This window comes from Oratosquilla oratoria, chromosome 21 (assembly GCF_046742065.1).
Source record: "Oratosquilla oratoria isolate Oo_2021 chromosome 21, ASM4674206v1, whole genome shotgun sequence".
NCBI lineage: Eukaryota > Metazoa > Arthropoda > Malacostraca > Stomatopoda > Squillidae > Oratosquilla > Oratosquilla oratoria.
The window spans coordinates 25,105,108-25,123,545 of NC_134797.1; the positions used below are offsets into that span (position 1 = coordinate 25,105,108).

Sequence of the window (18,438 nt, forward strand, 5' to 3'; positions counted from 1 at the left end):
TTTTTTTTTTTTTTTTTGTGATCAAACAGAATATGAGGAAATTATTTCAGAAAAAAAAAACAGATCACTATGCCACTGTAAATGGTTTACTATCGGCCAGGTTGGAGATAAATAATGACTTGTGGGTAAATGACCCTGATATTTTGTGCTTAGTTGAGACCAAACTACTGTTTTTTTTTTTTCTTATCTACACCTGGGGAATAATAGACAGAAAAGATAGAATAGGCGAAAGGGTAATGGTTGTTGTGAGAAATGGCATAAAGGTGGAAAAAGAAAATCTGAAAATTAGAGCTAAAGGGCCGAATAGAAGAAACTTCATGTTCTCGTATCAGCCTCACAGAGAAGTCGATGGTTAGACATATGTCATTCCAGCGATACCACATGATTCTGCCTAGTGACTTTGTACTGGAGGCATTCAGTCGCCTCCTCAGATCTCCATTCAGTGTTCATGTCTCACTGTCACGAAGTACGACAGGGATCACTAGAGTCTTGAAGACGCGGACTTTAGTCCTTCTACACATACCGACAACACCAAACACTTACATTAAGAGAATTCATAGCACCGTGGGCCAGCCCAAGGAGATGATGTACCTCTTCGGCTGAATCTCCAGTGCAAGGAATCTCACTATCAAAGTATGTAAATCTATCCGAAACATCGACGTCCACACCGCACACCTCCACAGACTCGACTGTGCCATCGAACAAGACACCGAATGTCTGGCTCTTGGTCTTGATCCAGGAGATCTTGAGACCCAGTGGTTCAGACTCCTCATGAAATTCTCCGAGAGCCCAGTCCAAGAATTCAAGAGTTTCTGCAAGGATGGCTGCATCATGTGTAGAATCAAGGTCAGAGACCGTGAAATTGCCGACTGATGCCCCGCAGGAGATTCGGTTCAACACACAACGCAGTGGTTCTTAACCTATGGGGAATTCCCCACTGGTGGGGAATGGCGGAGTTGCCAAGTGGGGAATGACCGGTCACACAGAAGAACCACTCTTTTTTTTTTTTTTTTTTTTAATCGATGTGTTTTTGTTTCTTTTTGTTTGTTCCTAGTGTCTTGTTGTCAAATTAAGGGCCGTAAAATGGCACAAAAACGCAAAGCGTATATTTACGTACTAAACACTGCATGGGTTAAAATCGAATTTGTCAAAGACCGATGCTGTGGTGGAAAATGGAGAGTTGGCCCACTAAAAAGTGGGGAATTGGAGAAAAAAGGTTAAGAACCCCTGACCTAGTCCATACAAGTATTGAAAAAGGTGGGGACAAGGACACAGCTCTTCCTGACCCCCCGAGAAGACCGGAAAGAAGTCCGATATCCCCGCCCCCACCACCGCACTTGACAGCAGTCTCAGTATCTGAATACACCCCTGCAATAAGTTCCGTAACCCCCGCGGGAATCTCACGCAGTTTCAGGAGTTCCCTGTGTCTCTCGGTGCGCTGAATCGAACGCCTTCTGGGGATCAACGTAAGTTACAAGCAACCCACGTTGAAATTCACGTCGGCATTCCACGGGGACCCGTAGCACCAGGATCCGATCTGTGGTAGACTTCTTGGGCGTGAGCCTGGACTGCTTAGGTCTCTGAGTCTTCAACAGGTGGTCCCGACAATGTGACAGCAGCAGGTGGGCGAACACCTTACCAGGCATGCTGAACAGTATTACTCCACGCTAGCAGTTGCAATCCTGCTGCTCTTTCTTCCCTTTCCAGATAGGGGTGGCCAAACCCCTTCTCCAGTCAGTAGGAATGGTACCAGACTGCCAAACACCAGTAACTACAGAATGCAACCCACGGATCATGGCCTCGCCCCAAGTTCTGAGCAGCTCAGCGCTAACGCGGCAGACCCCAGGCGCCCTCTGACCCCTCAAGCGAGCCACTACCCTCCTCGCCTCCTTGAGGGATGGGCGGGTCGGGCACCAGAGGCTGTCCATCCGCAGCAGGAAACTGCCCCGCGGGGAGTTCTGCCGAGTACAGCTGCTCAAAATACTCGGCCCAAGAAGCACTACACCCCGCTGTGCCCATCAAGACGGTTCATCTGCCACCCGGATCGAGCAAACCTGGGGAAGAGGAGCTTCTTCAGAGCCCGGCAGGCAGGCCCAAGATCACTTGGAGCAAGGCTCCCCTCGACCTCCTCGACGACATCTCTGACATACCTCTCCGTGTCCTTCCGGAGGGAGACTCGCTCTGTGTTTCAGTGGTTGCCCCCGCCCCTCCGAGGCTCTTCCCACTGTGGTTGGTTACAGGGAAACCCGTATGGGGAGTGGGTTGCAAGCGCACCCCCACGGCCCAGACATTTGCCGGTCTGGGGGTCGGTAGAAAGTGAAGTGAGTAGTCGTAGAAGTGGAAATTAAGGATACAAACCGAATTGGAATCGTACGTGAACCTGAGGTTAGGTATGATCAATAGGAGAGTAGGAGACGGGACCCAACGAGCGTTGCTCCTTTCATGTTAGGTAATTACAATTAGGTAAACACACACATATACACACGCGCGTGCTCATACAGATCTGAACCACTTCCTTACCTGCCGCATTGGTTGGTGGTGCACGGAGGGGTGAAAAGCATCGCGGACTGAACTCACGGGCGACTCGACTTCGTACATGAAGGAATCCACTTGACGGGTGGATTCCGGCAGTGTCAGAGGAGTGCGTTGGTGACGCACCGCGTTCAGCTTGAGAATCTGCGGAGAGAGTTAGCAGAAATTCATCATGAGAACTGCCACTTCTTTTTGGTCTTATATCAAGACAAAGTCGAGGACACTGCTGACCCCGAGAAAAGTGCTCGGTCACCCACCTGGTTGGTGACGGTCCTGATCTTTTCGGTCTCATAGCCTAGAGGGTTCATGAGGACATTGCCTTCGATCTCGACCTTCTCGATACGAAGGGCATCGGGGGAGCCACGTAGGATGAAAGACCCCGTGGAAGAGCGACTCAGGAGAGTACCACATTGTGAGGTTCCCATCTTGCAGTAGATACCGTACCCATAGTTCTGCAGAAGAAATAATATGAGAGTTCGAAGGTGTACGAGCCTGTAAAAGATAGGCATAGACGAAGAGGAATATTATTGTGAACAGATAAATGTATGACGCGGCAAATATGGATGTTTTCCGTATCTGCTCCGTGTTCCTGTGGGAAGAGTGGGCGCGAAGAGGGGTGGGGGAGTTGTCACCATGTGCAGAAGAAATCGAGGGTAAACCAGCTTCGTCCTTCAGGACCTTGAGGCAAGTGAAATCTGTCTTGGTGCACGGTAACTGACTTACACATTATGGCGGAGGTAAGCGACCTTTCACCCTCAAGGTGCTAAGAAGGAAGAGGGTAGTTTCACTTTGTGAAGGGGTGCATGTTTTGACCCCCTCCCCTTTTTAGGACGATTTTGGCTTTTGTATGGAAATAGATTGAGACCAGACTGGAAACCGCTATTTTAGGGCAAGAGGATTTCGATTCGACTCACCTGGAACTTGACCAAAGTCTGGCACTTATCAAAGTTGATGACCCTTGAGAGAACGTAGACATCGTCTCCGAGCTTAGGGACGTCGACTCTTAATTTTCCGCCCTTGCCACCCTTGGATGTGCCTTTGCCTCCTGTAGAGCTCTTGCTGCCTTTAAATCCAGATTTGCTGCCTTTGCCATGGCCACCCTTGCTCTTGAGGGCGCCAGATGCAGAGGGGCCTATGTCACTCTGAACGTCTTCTTCGACGGTCATCTCGATGTAATCAACATGTCCTTCATTTAGGTAGTCGGGGATTTTGGTTAGCACATACCTGTGTAAGAAAATTTTCATTTTTGTATGCATACACGTATTTGATACGCCTTTGGTGTAGAGCCTGAGCTTCAACTAACACACACACACACACACATATATATATATATATATATATATATATTATATATATATATATATATATGTATATTTACTGTATATATATATATATATATATATATATATATATATAATATAATAAAGTAGTAGCCTCTGTCTGTTTGTTTGTTAACTTGTTTGTTTGTTCACGAACTCCTAGGGTTTTAGAGATAGACCCTCATAAACATATATATTCTGATATCCTATCACTCCAGGTACTTGGATAACTATATTTCATTTAAAAAAAAATATTTTGTTTAGGGTTAAGGGTTAAAGTTAGGTGGTTTATGGTGTGGGAACACGCTACTACTGTAGTATCCCCTTAAATCGCGTAGCATTTTTTGTGACATAAGAATTAATATGATTAAACAAACCATTGTATGTGTCCATAAATATTATTTACATTTGTGAAATTAATGTTGCCACACACCATGATAGCTTTTGTAAGACAAAGCCATGTAAATGTAAAATGATTGTATGATTTTTAGCAAATGTTGAAAGGTTGGTTATTTTAATTTAATTTTAGTGCGGGCGTAAATAGATTATTCACAAACTCCTACGTTTTTGCAGATAAACCCATATAACCATATATATTCAATTCTCTTTCTATAGAATCTACGGCAATGGGGTGGTATTGTGATATTTACCTTTGCTACTACTGCCCGATGGTCCGAGTCTAGCGATAGCGATGGAATAGATTTTACATCATGTGTTAGACTTTTTCTGCTGGAAAGAACCAAGTCAATCATAGACTTCTGTGTATACTCCTCTGGAATGTGGTTCCACCTATACCATGTCCATTTGTGCGTCTCTTGGTGTTTGAAGAAAGTATTCATAATGGACATGTTGTTCCTTACACAGAAGTCTTTTTGTTTTGTTATCATTTGTCTATTTGATTCTCATTTATTATTAGTTACGTGTCAATTTATCATTATTTACTATTTACCTGCTTGTTTATCATTTAACTATACCTATGCATTTATTTATGTACTTTATTTGTTATTTACATTATTATAGTCTTTATTTATTCATCTATTATTTTTTTTTTCGCATCCGACCTAGATATGGACCAAAAGGTCTCCTGTCGGCATGCTCCGCCTTTGTAATCCTTTGTCTATTATCCTGTTTCCATCCGCATTTATGTCTCCGGTGAGTAAAAGCAGCAACGACTGCAACAACACTGTAGAAAAGAGGCCAAACGCAGAGTATGGGATCCAATATATTTTTGACGTTTCGCCCAGTAGGGCTTCTTCAGAAGAAGCCCTGCTGGGCGAAACGTCAGAAATATATTGGATCCAATACTCTGCGTTTGGCCTCTTTCCTATGTCTCCGATACTGACCCCCCCCCACACACACACACACCACTTCTCCTATTCCCTCTCTTCTGAGTCCTACACGGCCATAAAGGTCTCCTATGATAAGGCTGTTGTCCCGGTTAGGCATTCTGTCAATTGTCTCGTAATTCTTCATAAAATCTTTCTTTTTCTTCTAAGTTCAGACACTGTTGAGGTGCGTAGACTCGGGGTATATCCAAACTGCAGTATTTTGTATTTAACGAAACGCCCATTAAGGTCTCCTATGATAAGGCTGTTTCCCCGGTTAGGCATTCTGTCAATTGTGTCTCGTAATTCTTCATAAAATCTTTCTTTTTCTTCTAAGTTCAGGCACTGTTGGGGTGCGTAGACTTGGGGTATATCCATACTGCAGTATTTTGTATTTAACGAAACGCTTATTATTCTATTATTGACATATTCAATATGTTCTATGCTATTGCTGACATCATGTGAAAGGACTATTGCAACTCCATGCTTTCCATCATCATCACCTTGGTAGAGTAGATCAATTGTCATGAATAACCTTTCTTCCGTTCTTTCCCTTCAATCTAGTTTCAGCTATTCCTAAGATGTCCCAGTTTCTCTCCTTCATTAGATCTACTACTTCTTCTTCCTTTCCTCGAAGTGTGCCAATGTTAATTGTTGCTATCCTCTTCTTTGTCCTTTTAACATGCCGTGTTCGTCTACCTTGGGTCAGTCCGTTCGGTCTCTCTTGAGTTTCTTGAGCAATTGATAGATCCGGTGGTGGCTTGCTAGCCTTATCCTACCTTCTCGAGCCTGCATATTAGTACTTCCTACAAGTCTATTGCTCCCCAAAAGGGTTACAGGTCCTCCAGCACCGGCCCCGAGGAGACTAATGGTTGGAACAAGCTGTCACACCTCTACAAGGTTACACAGACTCTCTCTCTCTCTCTCTCTATATATATATATATATATATATATATATATATATATATATATATATATATATATATAAAATCACGAAGAACCCAGTCAGAATAAAAGGAAACTTAGAAGTATAATTTCCATATTTATGCTAATATATATAGCCCTCTTCAGGAAAGTACAGGTTCCAAGAAATGATTGAGACATAAATACAATTGAGATATAAGGGACGGGGGAACAGTGATAACTTGACAGACGACATTCCGCCACACAGGGCGGAGTCAGAAGGGGGGAGGACATGTGGTCAGTCGGGTAGAGGTGTGAGGTCAGAAGGGATCCGGGGTCATGAGTGGTGGGGAAGCTTCCCTTCCACTCCTGACCCCGAGCTACGAGTGTCCCAAACCCACTGTTCAACAGGAAAGGGATTTGTGAAATTTGTTTAGTGTGAGGAAGAGGATCGTAAATACAATGGGGCTACTTTAGGTCTATTCCCAAAATATTTCTCTTCAACGAGGGGGTATTTTCTCCATCGAACCTTAAGTCGACTATGACCGTGCACCGACCTGTGCTGACAGATTCCGGCCAAGCTCTGCTCTTCGTCGACAACGACGGCCGGATCTTGGAAGGCCTGCGTCTGGAGAAGGCCGTCGTGCTCATTATCGTGAGTCCTCAGGGGCTTGACGGTGAAGAGGGTGGCCACCGCCTTCCGGATATTTGTGATCCAGTAGGGCTCATCCTGGGGCACCACCAGGGAATCCGTCTGTCCCGAAAAAAAAGACAGTGAGTGGTCTCCACAAAATGTGTATACATGTCTTTTGTCTAATACACCCTAGCCATGATTCGTAAATTCTACATGTGGAGGAGTGTGATAATCATTATGTCTTTGTACTCTCGTTATTGCTTTTAAATGAGTGCGCCTGCGTTCATAATGAAGCGGACCTTGCACTGTGAACTTGCTGTGTCGTTCAGTTACCGACGGCATACTTTAGCCTCTGTTGGAGGATCCCACTCTGGGTGCGAGGGAGAGCTCCGCATCCCACAGTCAGTGCCGAAGGCTTCAGTGGCTCCTGAGACTTGCGTTACTCACCCCATTGATGAGGAAGGGCTCTTGGAAGACCCCGACGTGGTCCACCAGGGGTTCATACGTGAGAGGCAGTGGTGCCCTCGAGTCACATCCGATCAAGCCGTTCATGTCTGCAACCTCAATGTTGGAGATCTGAGAGGTGGAAAAAGAGACACAAAAACCCTGCTGATCTATCCATTCGTTCATATTCGGACAAAAACTTTCAACGGGCACGAATAGACGCGAGAATATAATTGATCAGACACTCTCAGTCTCGTCGCTGAGCGGTGTGATGGTGCCCACCTGTGCCATGAGGTCATCCCCCAAGAGCTGGACGGTGACGGAAGCCCTGAGGGAGGCGCCCGCGTGCTGACGTTGGATCTCGGGGATTCCAGTCGTGATGTGGCTTCTATAAATGTATTCATATTCCAGTCCGTGCTGCAGGGCGCTGGCCAAGCCTGCAAACGACAAATAAACGAGATGAGGACGACATGAGGACGAATTGTCCGATTGATCTGACCTAAAAATTCGGAGACTGAACCCCGGAATATATACATTCGTGTATTATCTGTATCTTGCCTATGACCTCCCTTAATTGCGTTTTTCTTTGCATGTGTGTGTGTGTGTGTGTGTGTGTGTGTGTGTGTGTGTGTGTGTGTGTGTGTGTGTGTGTGTGTGTGTGTGTGTGTGTGTGTGTGTGTGTGTGTGTGTGTGTGTGTGTGTGTGTGTGTGATTCACCTTGGTCTTTCTCCTTGGTCTTTGGATCACGTGTTGGACTCGTGATCGACAGCTATTTCCCTCCCGAAAGAGAGCTCAGAGCTCGTATGTCCGATCTATGGGTAATGCTATGTGTGTGTGTGTGTGTGTGTGTGTGTGTGTGTGTGTGTGTGTGTGTGTGTGTGTGTGTGTGTGTGTGTGTGTGTGTGTGTGTGTGTGTGCGTGCGTTTGTGCGTGTGTGTGTGTGTGAGTACATGCATACTGAGGTTTCACCCAGGTGGGATCCTTTATCTGTATTGGGTACACTTTTTTTTAATCTCTTCTACCAGGCTCCTATGGTTTGTTTTTCGCTGGTTCCGGCCCCCATATACTGATGCTGTGTACCTGTGTCTTGCTGGTGCGGGTGCCCATATACTGATGCTGTGTATTTGTGTTTTACGATTCGAGGATGAGTATCTGTGTGTGACCGTGTGTGCACATTTTATGGGTTGCTGTTTGTAAATGCCTCTTGATAATACAATCGACGTCTGGGTGAAGGTCAGGTGCATTGCCTTCTTTCAGATCTAGATAATTCTTATCTACTTTTTACTTTATCTGCCTTGTAGCTGTCTCTTGCAGTATCACGACAAAACGATTGGATCATGTACAATCTGGGGAGTAATCGGATCAATGTCAAGATCAGGATCACTGTGGGTTTTTTTTTTCTTTGCCATAACTGCTTAGAAAAATGTCTTATTATTACTAATCAGAACTAAAATGCCTTTTACTCAATTATAACTATAATCATTTACGTCACAATACTGAGAAATAGCAACAAAATTTGAGCTTCGGCAACTTTGAAATATCAAATTCAAAGTCACATGTTTAAGAAAGCCTTAGTTCGGAAAAGGTTGGAAGTAGTGGTATCGTGTTGCAGGGTTATGACCTTTCCTTTGGTGTCAAGATATCTGACCTCGAGCAGTCCTGAAATCTCCAGTTTAAGGTCATAGCTCAAGGACACATCTTTTAAGATCACAACCGATAGAGGTTGTTTATAGCTTACGTGCATACCATGTGACCTTCATCAAGGTAGGGAAATTTTGAATGAAATCGCACCGAAATGCGCCGTTTTTTTTGTTTTTTCTGTTATATTTGAGACTCTCACTATTCATTTTTTTTTCATTTCATTTATCTGCCATCCATTCGAGAAATTCGAATTTCTTGACATCAATTTGTACCTGCTTTTTTAGTCTAAATATGAGACCTCTCATTTTACCTTATGCTAACTATTCTCCTTTACAAACATCATATCCCTGATGGATTTGTGTAGGATAGTCATATATCCCATCTTCCTTGTTTTCTCCAACGTTACGTCAAGTTACAATAGTTTTTTTTTTTTTTTTTTACATTATCATGACTTTGTGTGGGTCATCGTAGTTTTAACTCTGCATTATTATTATTATTATTATTTTTTTGTTTTTTTTGTTAGAATGAACAAAATTACCTCGTGTATTTATTCATCAAGCATGTGTGCTAGAAATCATATTGACGCAGCCCATCAGTACCCTACACTCTTCAGGGCCCATCAGTACCCTACACTCCTCAGAACCCATCAATACCCTATACCCGGTTTCTGCATCTGGCACAAAAAAACGTCAGCTTTCACTATTTTTCCACATCTTTTGTACATGGAGAGACTCAGTGACTGGTCTGTGTTCCTGTTCCACCGGTTGGTAAAATAAATAGAAATAGAAAACAAATAGAATAAATAAATCCCAACATAGAGAACAGAGCAGGTTCTTCCCACAGAAAACTATTCTTCTGGATCAAACCCTTCTTCTTTTTTCACTCCTTACATCTTCCTCATCCAGTTCGCAATGGCTCTTTATTTTGACAAAATAAATTTCGTTTGAATCCTTTTGCAAGGTTTAACTGTATCTGCTCAAGGCCACGGTTACAGATTGATGTTGATAATTTTGAACATATGGGAAGTAAAGTAAGCCACCACATAACATTTACGTTGGAAAATCAATGCAGAGCTGCCGGCCGATGTTTGTTCTGCCCGGCGTCATGTCAGCGTCGTCTGATACATGTTTGAACATATGCACAAAGCTGCCTCCTCGCTGTGGAAGGACATCCCACCATTCCATTTTCCCTCACCCTATTTATGCTCCAGTTATTTATATGTAGCGTTCCATTGCTAACGTTTCCATCAGGTTTTGTAACTGTGGTTACTGTGTCTGATCTTTTCTGCTAAATCTATCGTCTTTGTCCGAGAACTACCGAGACTAAACTATTCAAATTTGGATAGACTATGCTGTTTCTCAGGCTTTCGTTCCTTTGGTTTTTGGTAATGTGACGAGATCCACTAATGGAAGTTTTCCGTTCCTTGTCGTTGTCTCCCTATTCAGAAATGACATATAGGCTCTGTTAACGGACAGACAACACGGAAACACACCGCGTCCAAACTCTATGTTTTGATTTCGGTTACTACAAACCAAGATCTAAGAGTATATTTAGACCTTGCTACAACCTATTTTGGTCGTAGGATATCGTCAACGTCAAATCAAGTCTTGGTTTAGTAAAGAAAGCCAAGATGTTGAATTAAAAAATTACTGATATGCATTGAGGGAAAACATGCTTGAAGAAATTAAACTGAGATACATTGTACTACAAATCTCTTACAATCCGCCTCTGAACTATGTGTAACACTAACTTGATGAGCGGTAAACTTAAATGGTGTAATTAATCTTACAGCGTTCTTAAAGTGTCATTGCAGAAACCGACTGCTGGAACTCCGTAGATCAAGGCAACTTTGAAATTCATGTTGTTTCTAATTTCTCTACATTATTTCACTATTAATTCGCATGTCATCTTGAATTATCATTATGATATGTTTTAAACCTTGATTTTAGTTCTTGATCCTTGTCATTCCATACACAATCATTTAGGAACTTCAGTTCTCCCTTAATTTTCTATAGCAAAGGTATTTTTGATGTGATTGCTGAAGAGTGTCATCAAATTATAAACCCTAGATTTTCATAAATAAAAATATAAATACCCCCCCCCCGTCCGCCCACTTTTGAAAAATTGAATGGACGATAACCAATTTTTTTTCCCTAATAAAATGGCCCTTTTGCTTACCTAACAAGGCCAGCAAAGGGAACGAAGATTTCATGGTGTCCTCGCAATCTCGGGAGCGTCGCAGCAGACGTCTCTCTTGAACACTCGACTGGCACAGAGTGTTCGTCTCAAGTGATGGATAGCTGAGGGTTCACGTGGCGTCGCAAGGAAACGAGCGATGTCAGATAAAAATTATCTCCCACACACAAACACACTCTAGCGGTCCGGATTCGATTCCCGCCCAGGACTGAAATAATTTCAGCATCGGTGAGCTGCGAGCCATTACTTCAACTCTCGTGAGCGGGGAGTTGGGTGTGTGTGTGTGTAACGTCATATCATTACCCACAGGTCGGCCATATATAAGACCTAAGCTCTCATCACAAGTCTAACACGTAATCCAAGAACATGGTGAATAACACACATGCGCGCGCGCGCACACACACACTATCCCATTATCTAAGCGGTACAATAACGGTTTGCAGTTTCAATGAATCCTTTAAGCCCTGAAATAGGCTCGTTCCTGACACGCGAGCTAACAACATTAATCACTACAATAGTGTATAAGTGTTTGTATACACGCGCATATATATTTACATATATATATATATATATATATATATATATATATATATATATATATATATATATATATACTGAAATATGTATGGTAGAATGAGTGGAAAGGGTGGTGAGGTAAACGCCAAAAAACCATAGGAGTTTTATTATTAACGTTTCGTCCAAGGACTTCCTCAGAGTATACACTAAGAAAATATTTGCAGCTTATATACTATACTTTCCTTACCCCGTTCCTCCCCTATCTCCGTCCTTCCTTCGCTCCGCTTCACCTCGAACAAAGTCGCTAGTCAACTTTGATGATTTAATAAACCTTTCTCTATGATTATTGCAAGGTTTTGAAGCGATATACGCTGCTTCGATTATTTTTCTTTCTTGCTTTCTTAGCCCTTTGTGGAGTACCTCTGTATTTTCCCAGTCAGGAAGATGGCCAAAATTGTCTGTATGAACCACTAGAGAATTTTATGACCGGTGGGTTCTTGTGTTCATGTAGTCGTTTTCTCTCTCTCTCTCTCTCTGCCAGTTTCCCCAAAATAACTGACGGGACAGCTTTTACAAGGAATTCTATAAATCAGGCTATCCTCAGCACCCATGCGGTACTCATTTTTGTTTTTGTTTTTAATTATGTTATATATTTTGGTCCCTGTGGTATATGCAACTCTTAACCTTGCCTTGGTGAACAACCGTCCGATTTCATCAGCGTGTTTGGAATTGAGGACGGACAAAAAAACCGGCTGTCCTCTTTGTTCTCACATATTTGGCTTTTTCTGGTTCTTTTTGTTATTCTTAAAGATTTTTCTTTTAATCTACGTAAGAGTCCTTGTGGGTAACACAGTTTCCTAAATATCTAAAAAATGTATTCAATTTCTCCTTGGAGAAATTCCTCACTGCACACCCGGTATGCTCTCAAAAAGAAACCTATTACTACCCCGCTTTTTATTCATGGGTGGTGAGCAGAGTAGTAGTGGATGATGTCGTTTTTATTTGTGTTTTTTCTGTATACTGAGAAAGCAGTATTGTTCCCTTTTCTCCATATTACCGTGTCTAGGAAGGCTAATTTGTCATTCTCCTCTTGCTCCATAGTGAATTGTATGTTCTTTTCTATCCCATTGAATATGTCTAATTTATCCCTGAGATCCGTCTCCCTGGGGGTGATAGCAAGTACATCATCCACGTACCGCAACCATGTTGTATCTTGGCGCATTAATGTGGTAAAACGGTCCCTTTCTAGAGCCTCCATGTATAAAGAGGCTAGAACACAAATGAGCGGACTCCCCGTCGCGAGACCACAGCACTGAAAATATTCATCATTATTGAATATGAAGGAACCAAATTTAACACATAAGGTTATTAACTTTAAATAATCCCCCTTGCCAAGAGGAAGGTCTTCGTCATTCATGTCGTTGATCACCTCCTTGGTAAATAAACTTGTAACATCATATGATACCAACCTCTTTTGTGAGAGATCTGTATCTCGTATTATCTCAATCAGATCATTTGAATTTCTCAGATGTGTTTTGCTCACTAACCCTAGTCTAGAGGATAAGGGTTTGGCCAAACACTTGGCCAATTTATGTTGTGCACTACCGATCCCGGAAGTGATGGGTCTCATCGGGATGTTTGGTTTGTGTGTCTTTGGGAGTCCGCGCATACTGGGTGCTCTATAGGGGGCTTCCTCCAATAGCCCCACTAACTTCTAACCTCTGTTGGATTTGACCAGTATCCGCCTAGCTTCTTTCTTGAACTTCTCTCCTTCCGTTGCCGCGTGCCCCTTTTGTTTCTTTTCGTAGGTGGTGGTGTCACCAAGTAAGTCATAAATTTTGCAAATGTAATCGGTTTTGTTCATGATGACGATTCCTCCCCCTTTATCGGCACTCGTGATCATCAGGTTATCATTATTTCCAAGGTTCTCTAAGGCTGACCTGAATCTTTTTTGCATGCCAGTGCTTGCATTAATAGCACAATTAATGTTTCCACAGGTAAGATGCCTCATCACGTCGTCTATGGAGTGGAAAAACGTCTCCTATATAATGTGTTAGACACTCCTACTTGTCCTCTCTACAAATTTGATGATTACAGTCAACTCTAATGTCACACATTGCATAGGATTCATGATTCTGTAAGTATTAGTGATCATGTTTATAAGAGCATGCCTGACCGCCAATCTAAACTCAATTGTAGGTTTACAGGTCCCCTTTTGGTTACTGAAAAGTTGCATCCCAATAAGTTCAGGGTCTTTGATCCTTCCCAGGGACTGAGTGAAGTGTTGCACGCTGATAGGCTTAAGGTAACAAGAGTGCCTATCCCTGCATTTGCCCGGCCTCCCCCAAGGCCCACTGTACAAACTATGCCTTCTGTATCTACCCCTCACAATTATAATCTCCGTTCAAGAGGTCCTTTGCATTAATATCTGTGTATCCATTAATATATGTGTATTCCTGGACACACATATCTTTAAGTACGGTAACCAGCTTGAATTCAAAGTGTATAGAAAGCCCACCAACAAAAATGATTTAATTAATTTCTACTCCCACCATGATATAAGGACCAAGAGAGAAGTAGTAATAGGCTTTTTCCTTATGGCATTTAGGATATGTAGTGCAAAATACTTAGAAGAGTGCAGGTTTATTAAAGAGACCTTTTTAACACTAAAATTTCCAGAATTATCTTTTTGATAATTGCAGACAGCAGGCCGCTAAGATTCGGGAAAGCCATAGGCAGCAGGACAGCACAACAAGACGTCTAGTGTTGCCAACCAGCGACGTTGCCACCAACCTGACACATCTTTTAAGAACCACCAACTTGGAAGTAGTGTGCCAGACAAGCAGAACGATAAAAGACATCACGAAGACGAAAATACACAACAACCAGACACCGGGCACCAAAGTCGGTGTTTATCGTATTCCGTGTTCAGGATGTGATAAAGTTTACATCGGAGAAACGTCACGCGACCTGAATACACGAATACGTGAACACCGTTACGACGTCAGACATGATGTCACCACCAATGCATGTGTGACACATAGAAACAAGGAAAACCATCTTATGGACCGGAAGAATGCAGAGCTGCTGATATGAGAACCAGGCAAAATCCGCAGGAAGTGTTTAGAAGCAGCAATCATTCAAGGAACGAACACTATTGAACAAAACAGGGGCATGTTTAACATCTCGCCTCACATAATTCCCCAAATACCCATGGCCAGCAAAAATTTAAATATCTAAACCACCCTTTGTGGACATTTCGCCCACGACGTTTGGGCCAGCATTCCCATCCTTTCCCAGCGTTCAACCCCCCCCCCCTTCTCCTCCTCCTCTTCCTTCCCCCCTTCTTCTTTTCTCTCCCCGTTCCCTCCTTTCCCCTTATTTAATATGAAGCATTTGTATCTCAACTTGTACTTAAAAAAGCTGTAATAAGAGAAACGTCGTACAAATAAAGGCTCCGTCCTCATATGTTGTTTAACTTGTCAATATCTGTATTGGTGTATCGCTTATGATGTTCACCATTTTTGTGTCAATTTGTTATGTAATTCATATGTTGTATTCCTTGTAATGTTTACCATTTTTGTGTCCATTTCTTAGGTATAATGTGTAACTATTGTTTAGCTATTAAGTGTAATGTACCGGACGTCCAGCAATTATCTTTTGTCTCTTGTTTTTACTGGCGCCAGTACTTATTTATATGTATATATTCATTTATGTTCTTCTATTATTTAGTATAGATATCTGCGTATGTTGTATTGTCTAGGGTGATTTCATGTATACATTTTTTTCTTCCCCATTTTTGTATGTACACTATTGTGTGTGTGGAGATTATCCTTTTGATTTTGTTTTGTCTCTGTCATTCACTTTTCTCGTTTGCTCGGCAGGGTCACCCAGTGGTGGTGGCCAAGTGATGTGATGGTATCGTATCATTGTGTATATTATATTTACATACTGCGTTCTAGTATCGTATATTTATTGTTGTGTACTGTACTTACGAATTGTTCAATTATGTTTGTGTTTTCCCATTACATAATCATCATATAATTTATATTAACTTTATTATTGTCATTGTATTATCTAATTACAATTCTTTGTACATTCTGTAAAGAGAACCAAGCAAACTATGTATGTTTCGCGCGAAGCCAAGGCTTGGCGTATAGTTTGTACTTTACGCATATTGTTGATTGTAGTGCTTAGGTGAATTTAACATTATATATTTTCTTACGTATAGTGAGAATTTGATTTGCCATCTCACTACACATATGTGTTGTGTGTCACTATGGCGTATGGAATTCCATACGTCATAATGACACAACTTGTGCAGGCTAGCCTACATAAAGGATTCGATTAAATTGCAATACATACTACGTCCCATGCGAGTGCCCTCGGTGGAACGAAGAAGTTGTGTTCAAGGTAATTTTATTTTGTAGAGTTCTCGCGGCGCAATGGTATGGTACTTGCTTAGTAAGAAGTTGCTCATGCAATGGTTCGACTCCCAGTGGGAGAGTTTATTAATTACACACACACAAACACACACACACACACTCACTCACACACACACACACACACACACACACACGACTCGGTGGCGCAGTTGGTAGAGCGCTGAACTGCCACAATAGTGGCCCGTAGTTCTTGGTTCGAATCCTGCCCAGGGCCGAAATTACTTCGGTACCGCTGCGCTTCGGGTCGTTACTCTGACTCTCGTGAGCGGGGAGTTGGGTGTGTGTGTGTGTGTAAGGTCATAGCATTACCCATAGATCGGACCTACGAGCTCTGAGCTCTCTTCCAGGAGGGAAATGGCTGTTGATCACGAGTCCAACACGTGATCCAAAGACCAAGTGAATACACACATACATACATACACACACACATGTACCGGTAGTAGCACACTTGTAAATCACACGGAGAACCCATAGTCGAGGTGAAAGAAAAAATTGGGAGAATTTTAACTTCCATATTTTGGCTGTTAACTACAGCCCTCTTCAGGAAAGTACATGATAGTCGAAGTTGTTACAGAAATATATACTACTCTATCAGCAGAGGTCAAGCGGAAGATAATAACTATGATAACTGAGAAGGAGACTCACCGCCAAACGTCAAATGATGTCCGGAGGCCATTGTCCTTTGGAGATGTTAAAATTGAAACATTCTTCGATAAGGGTGGATTCAATTATCTTCCTCCTGAAACCACAACTGATGATTATGATGACTAACATGGTGTAATAAAGCCGAACTTTCTTGGGTATATTAGTTGGAACTTTTGTGTTTGACCAATCTATTGTTCAAGTTTCTCCCAGTTTAGCCTAGGTACACCAGGTCACAATCTTGGCAGGGTAAATTGTGAACGCCTGGAGAGCCCCGCTAAATTTTTGGCGCATGTTCAGTTTGTTTATGCACTGTGTTGGGATAGCGGCGGGCAAATGTGAGACGATCCTTGGGAATTACTTTGACAGAAGATCTGATTGTGTTACTGTAGGGGATTTTTGAGAAAAGTACCTCTTTTCTTTAAGAAAGGTACCGCTGTAATTCGACTACATATATGCACAGAAAAGATAAAGGTCGAGAAAGGAGTACGGCAAGGTGATACGACTTCACTCAAACTATTTACAGGCTGCTTGAAGAAAAATTCAGAAGGTTGAGTTGGGAAGAGAAACGTGTGAAGATTAATGGCGAGTATTTCAACCACCTACGGTTTGCGGATGTCATTATTCTTATTTCAGAAATAGCAGAAGACTTGCAAGATATGCTGAGTGATCTAAACAAGGAAAGGCTTAAAGATGAATAAGTATAAAACCAGTCATGTTCAACACGAAAGTTCAAAGTAAATGTTTATAATCGATGGTGAGAGTCTTGAAGAAATTGATGAGTATGATTACAGTGGGGGACAAAAACTTAGGTTCCAGAGTAAAAGTAATAAATTTCCTCAAATAACCTACATTATCAGGTAAACCAGCTCTCTAGTACTTTGTTGGACACACCTTTCACTTGATACATTCTTGGAGACGTTTAGGGACAGATGCTGCAAGATTTTGAAGCCACACAGGGTCCATATTCTTCCAAATATCCTTGATGGCTACCTCCAGCTTGGGGATTGATGAAGTGCCGCGCTCACGTAACTTATCTTTCATGAGCGCCCAAAGGTTCTCAACTGGGTTTAAATCAGGTGAATTACCTGGCCAATTTTTTATATACTCCACATCACAGAATGCAAACCATTCTTTAATGAGTTTAGCAGTGTGACATAAGAACATAAGAATGAAGGAGACTGCAAGAGACCATAAGGCCTACACATCACAGAATGCAAACCATTCTTTAATGAGTTTAGCAGTGTGGCATAAGAACATAAGAATGAAGGAGACTGCAAGAGACCATAAGGCCTACACTAGGCAGCTCCGTATCCATCACCACCTGTCATCCCCATCCATAAAGTTGTCTAATCGTTTCTTAAAGCAGCTGATAGTTTCAGCTCTCATTACATGGTTACTAAGTCGACCACCATATTAGTAAACCAATTCTTGCCTATTTCCTTCTTAGATCTAAATTTGTCCAGTTTAAATCCATTACTGCGAGTCCTGCCCTGTTCTTTTGATATGATGACCTTGTTTGCATCACCCTTGTTAAAGCCTTTGATCCACTTGAACACCTCTATTAGATCACCCCGCACTCTGCGTCTTTCATTTTGGTCATTCTTCTCTGTACTAATTCTAGTGAATTGATGTCCATTCTGTAGGACGGAGACCAAAACTGTACCGCATAGTCAAGGATGGGTCTAACTATCGCTAGATAGAGTTTGATAATTACCTCTGCACTTCTGTTCGTTACCGTCCTAGTAATGAAACCTAATGCTCTGTTAGCTTTATTCCTGGCACTAATGCACTGTTTCCTGGATTTAAGGTCCGGACTCACTAGAACTCCCAAGTCTCTC

General features: G+C 42.3%; 2 protein-coding genes across 2 annotated transcripts in view; one reads left to right on the plus strand and one right to left on the minus strand.

Moving 5' to 3' along the window:
• Positions 1 to 11,134, minus strand: part of LOC143036792 (hemolymph clottable protein-like) — a 54,342-nt gene extending 43,208 nt beyond the window's left edge. Inside the window, exons 1-7 of the mRNA XM_076204535.1 lie at positions 10,977 to 11,134; positions 7,440 to 7,594; positions 7,161 to 7,289; positions 6,637 to 6,833; positions 3,447 to 3,756; positions 2,790 to 2,984; positions 2,521 to 2,676 (exon numbers count right to left, since the gene is read on the minus strand). Coding sequence (XP_076060650.1) covers positions 2,521 to 2,676; positions 2,790 to 2,984; positions 3,447 to 3,756; positions 6,637 to 6,833; positions 7,161 to 7,289; positions 7,440 to 7,594; positions 10,977 to 11,010 — 1,176 coding nt within the window. The 5' untranslated portion in view covers positions 11,011 to 11,134. The remainder of the gene's footprint in view (positions 1 to 2,520; positions 2,677 to 2,789; positions 2,985 to 3,446; positions 3,757 to 6,636; positions 6,834 to 7,160; positions 7,290 to 7,439; positions 7,595 to 10,976) is intronic.
• Positions 8,749 to 14,818, plus strand: LOC143036796 (uncharacterized). Its single transcript, XM_076204538.1, has 3 exons — positions 8,749 to 8,921; positions 13,508 to 13,647; positions 14,213 to 14,818. Exons 2-3 carry the CDS (start codon positions 13,598 to 13,600, stop codon positions 14,604 to 14,606), a joined length of 444 nt encoding a protein of 147 aa, XP_076060653.1. The 5' UTR covers positions 8,749 to 8,921; positions 13,508 to 13,597; the 3' UTR covers positions 14,607 to 14,818.
• Positions 14,819 to 18,438: the final 3,620 nt, after the last annotated feature.

Bases quoted from the DNA above. Each gene is read 5' to 3' on its own strand.
- LOC143036796 (XM_076204538.1), top strand. From the start codon at position 13,598: ATGATTACAGTCAACTCTAATGTCACACATTGCATAGGATTCATGATT. The intron at 13,648-14,212 runs GTAAGTATTAGT...TGATAATTGCAG, and splicing joins TGCATAGGATTCATGATTCT to ACAGCAGGCCGCTAAGATTC.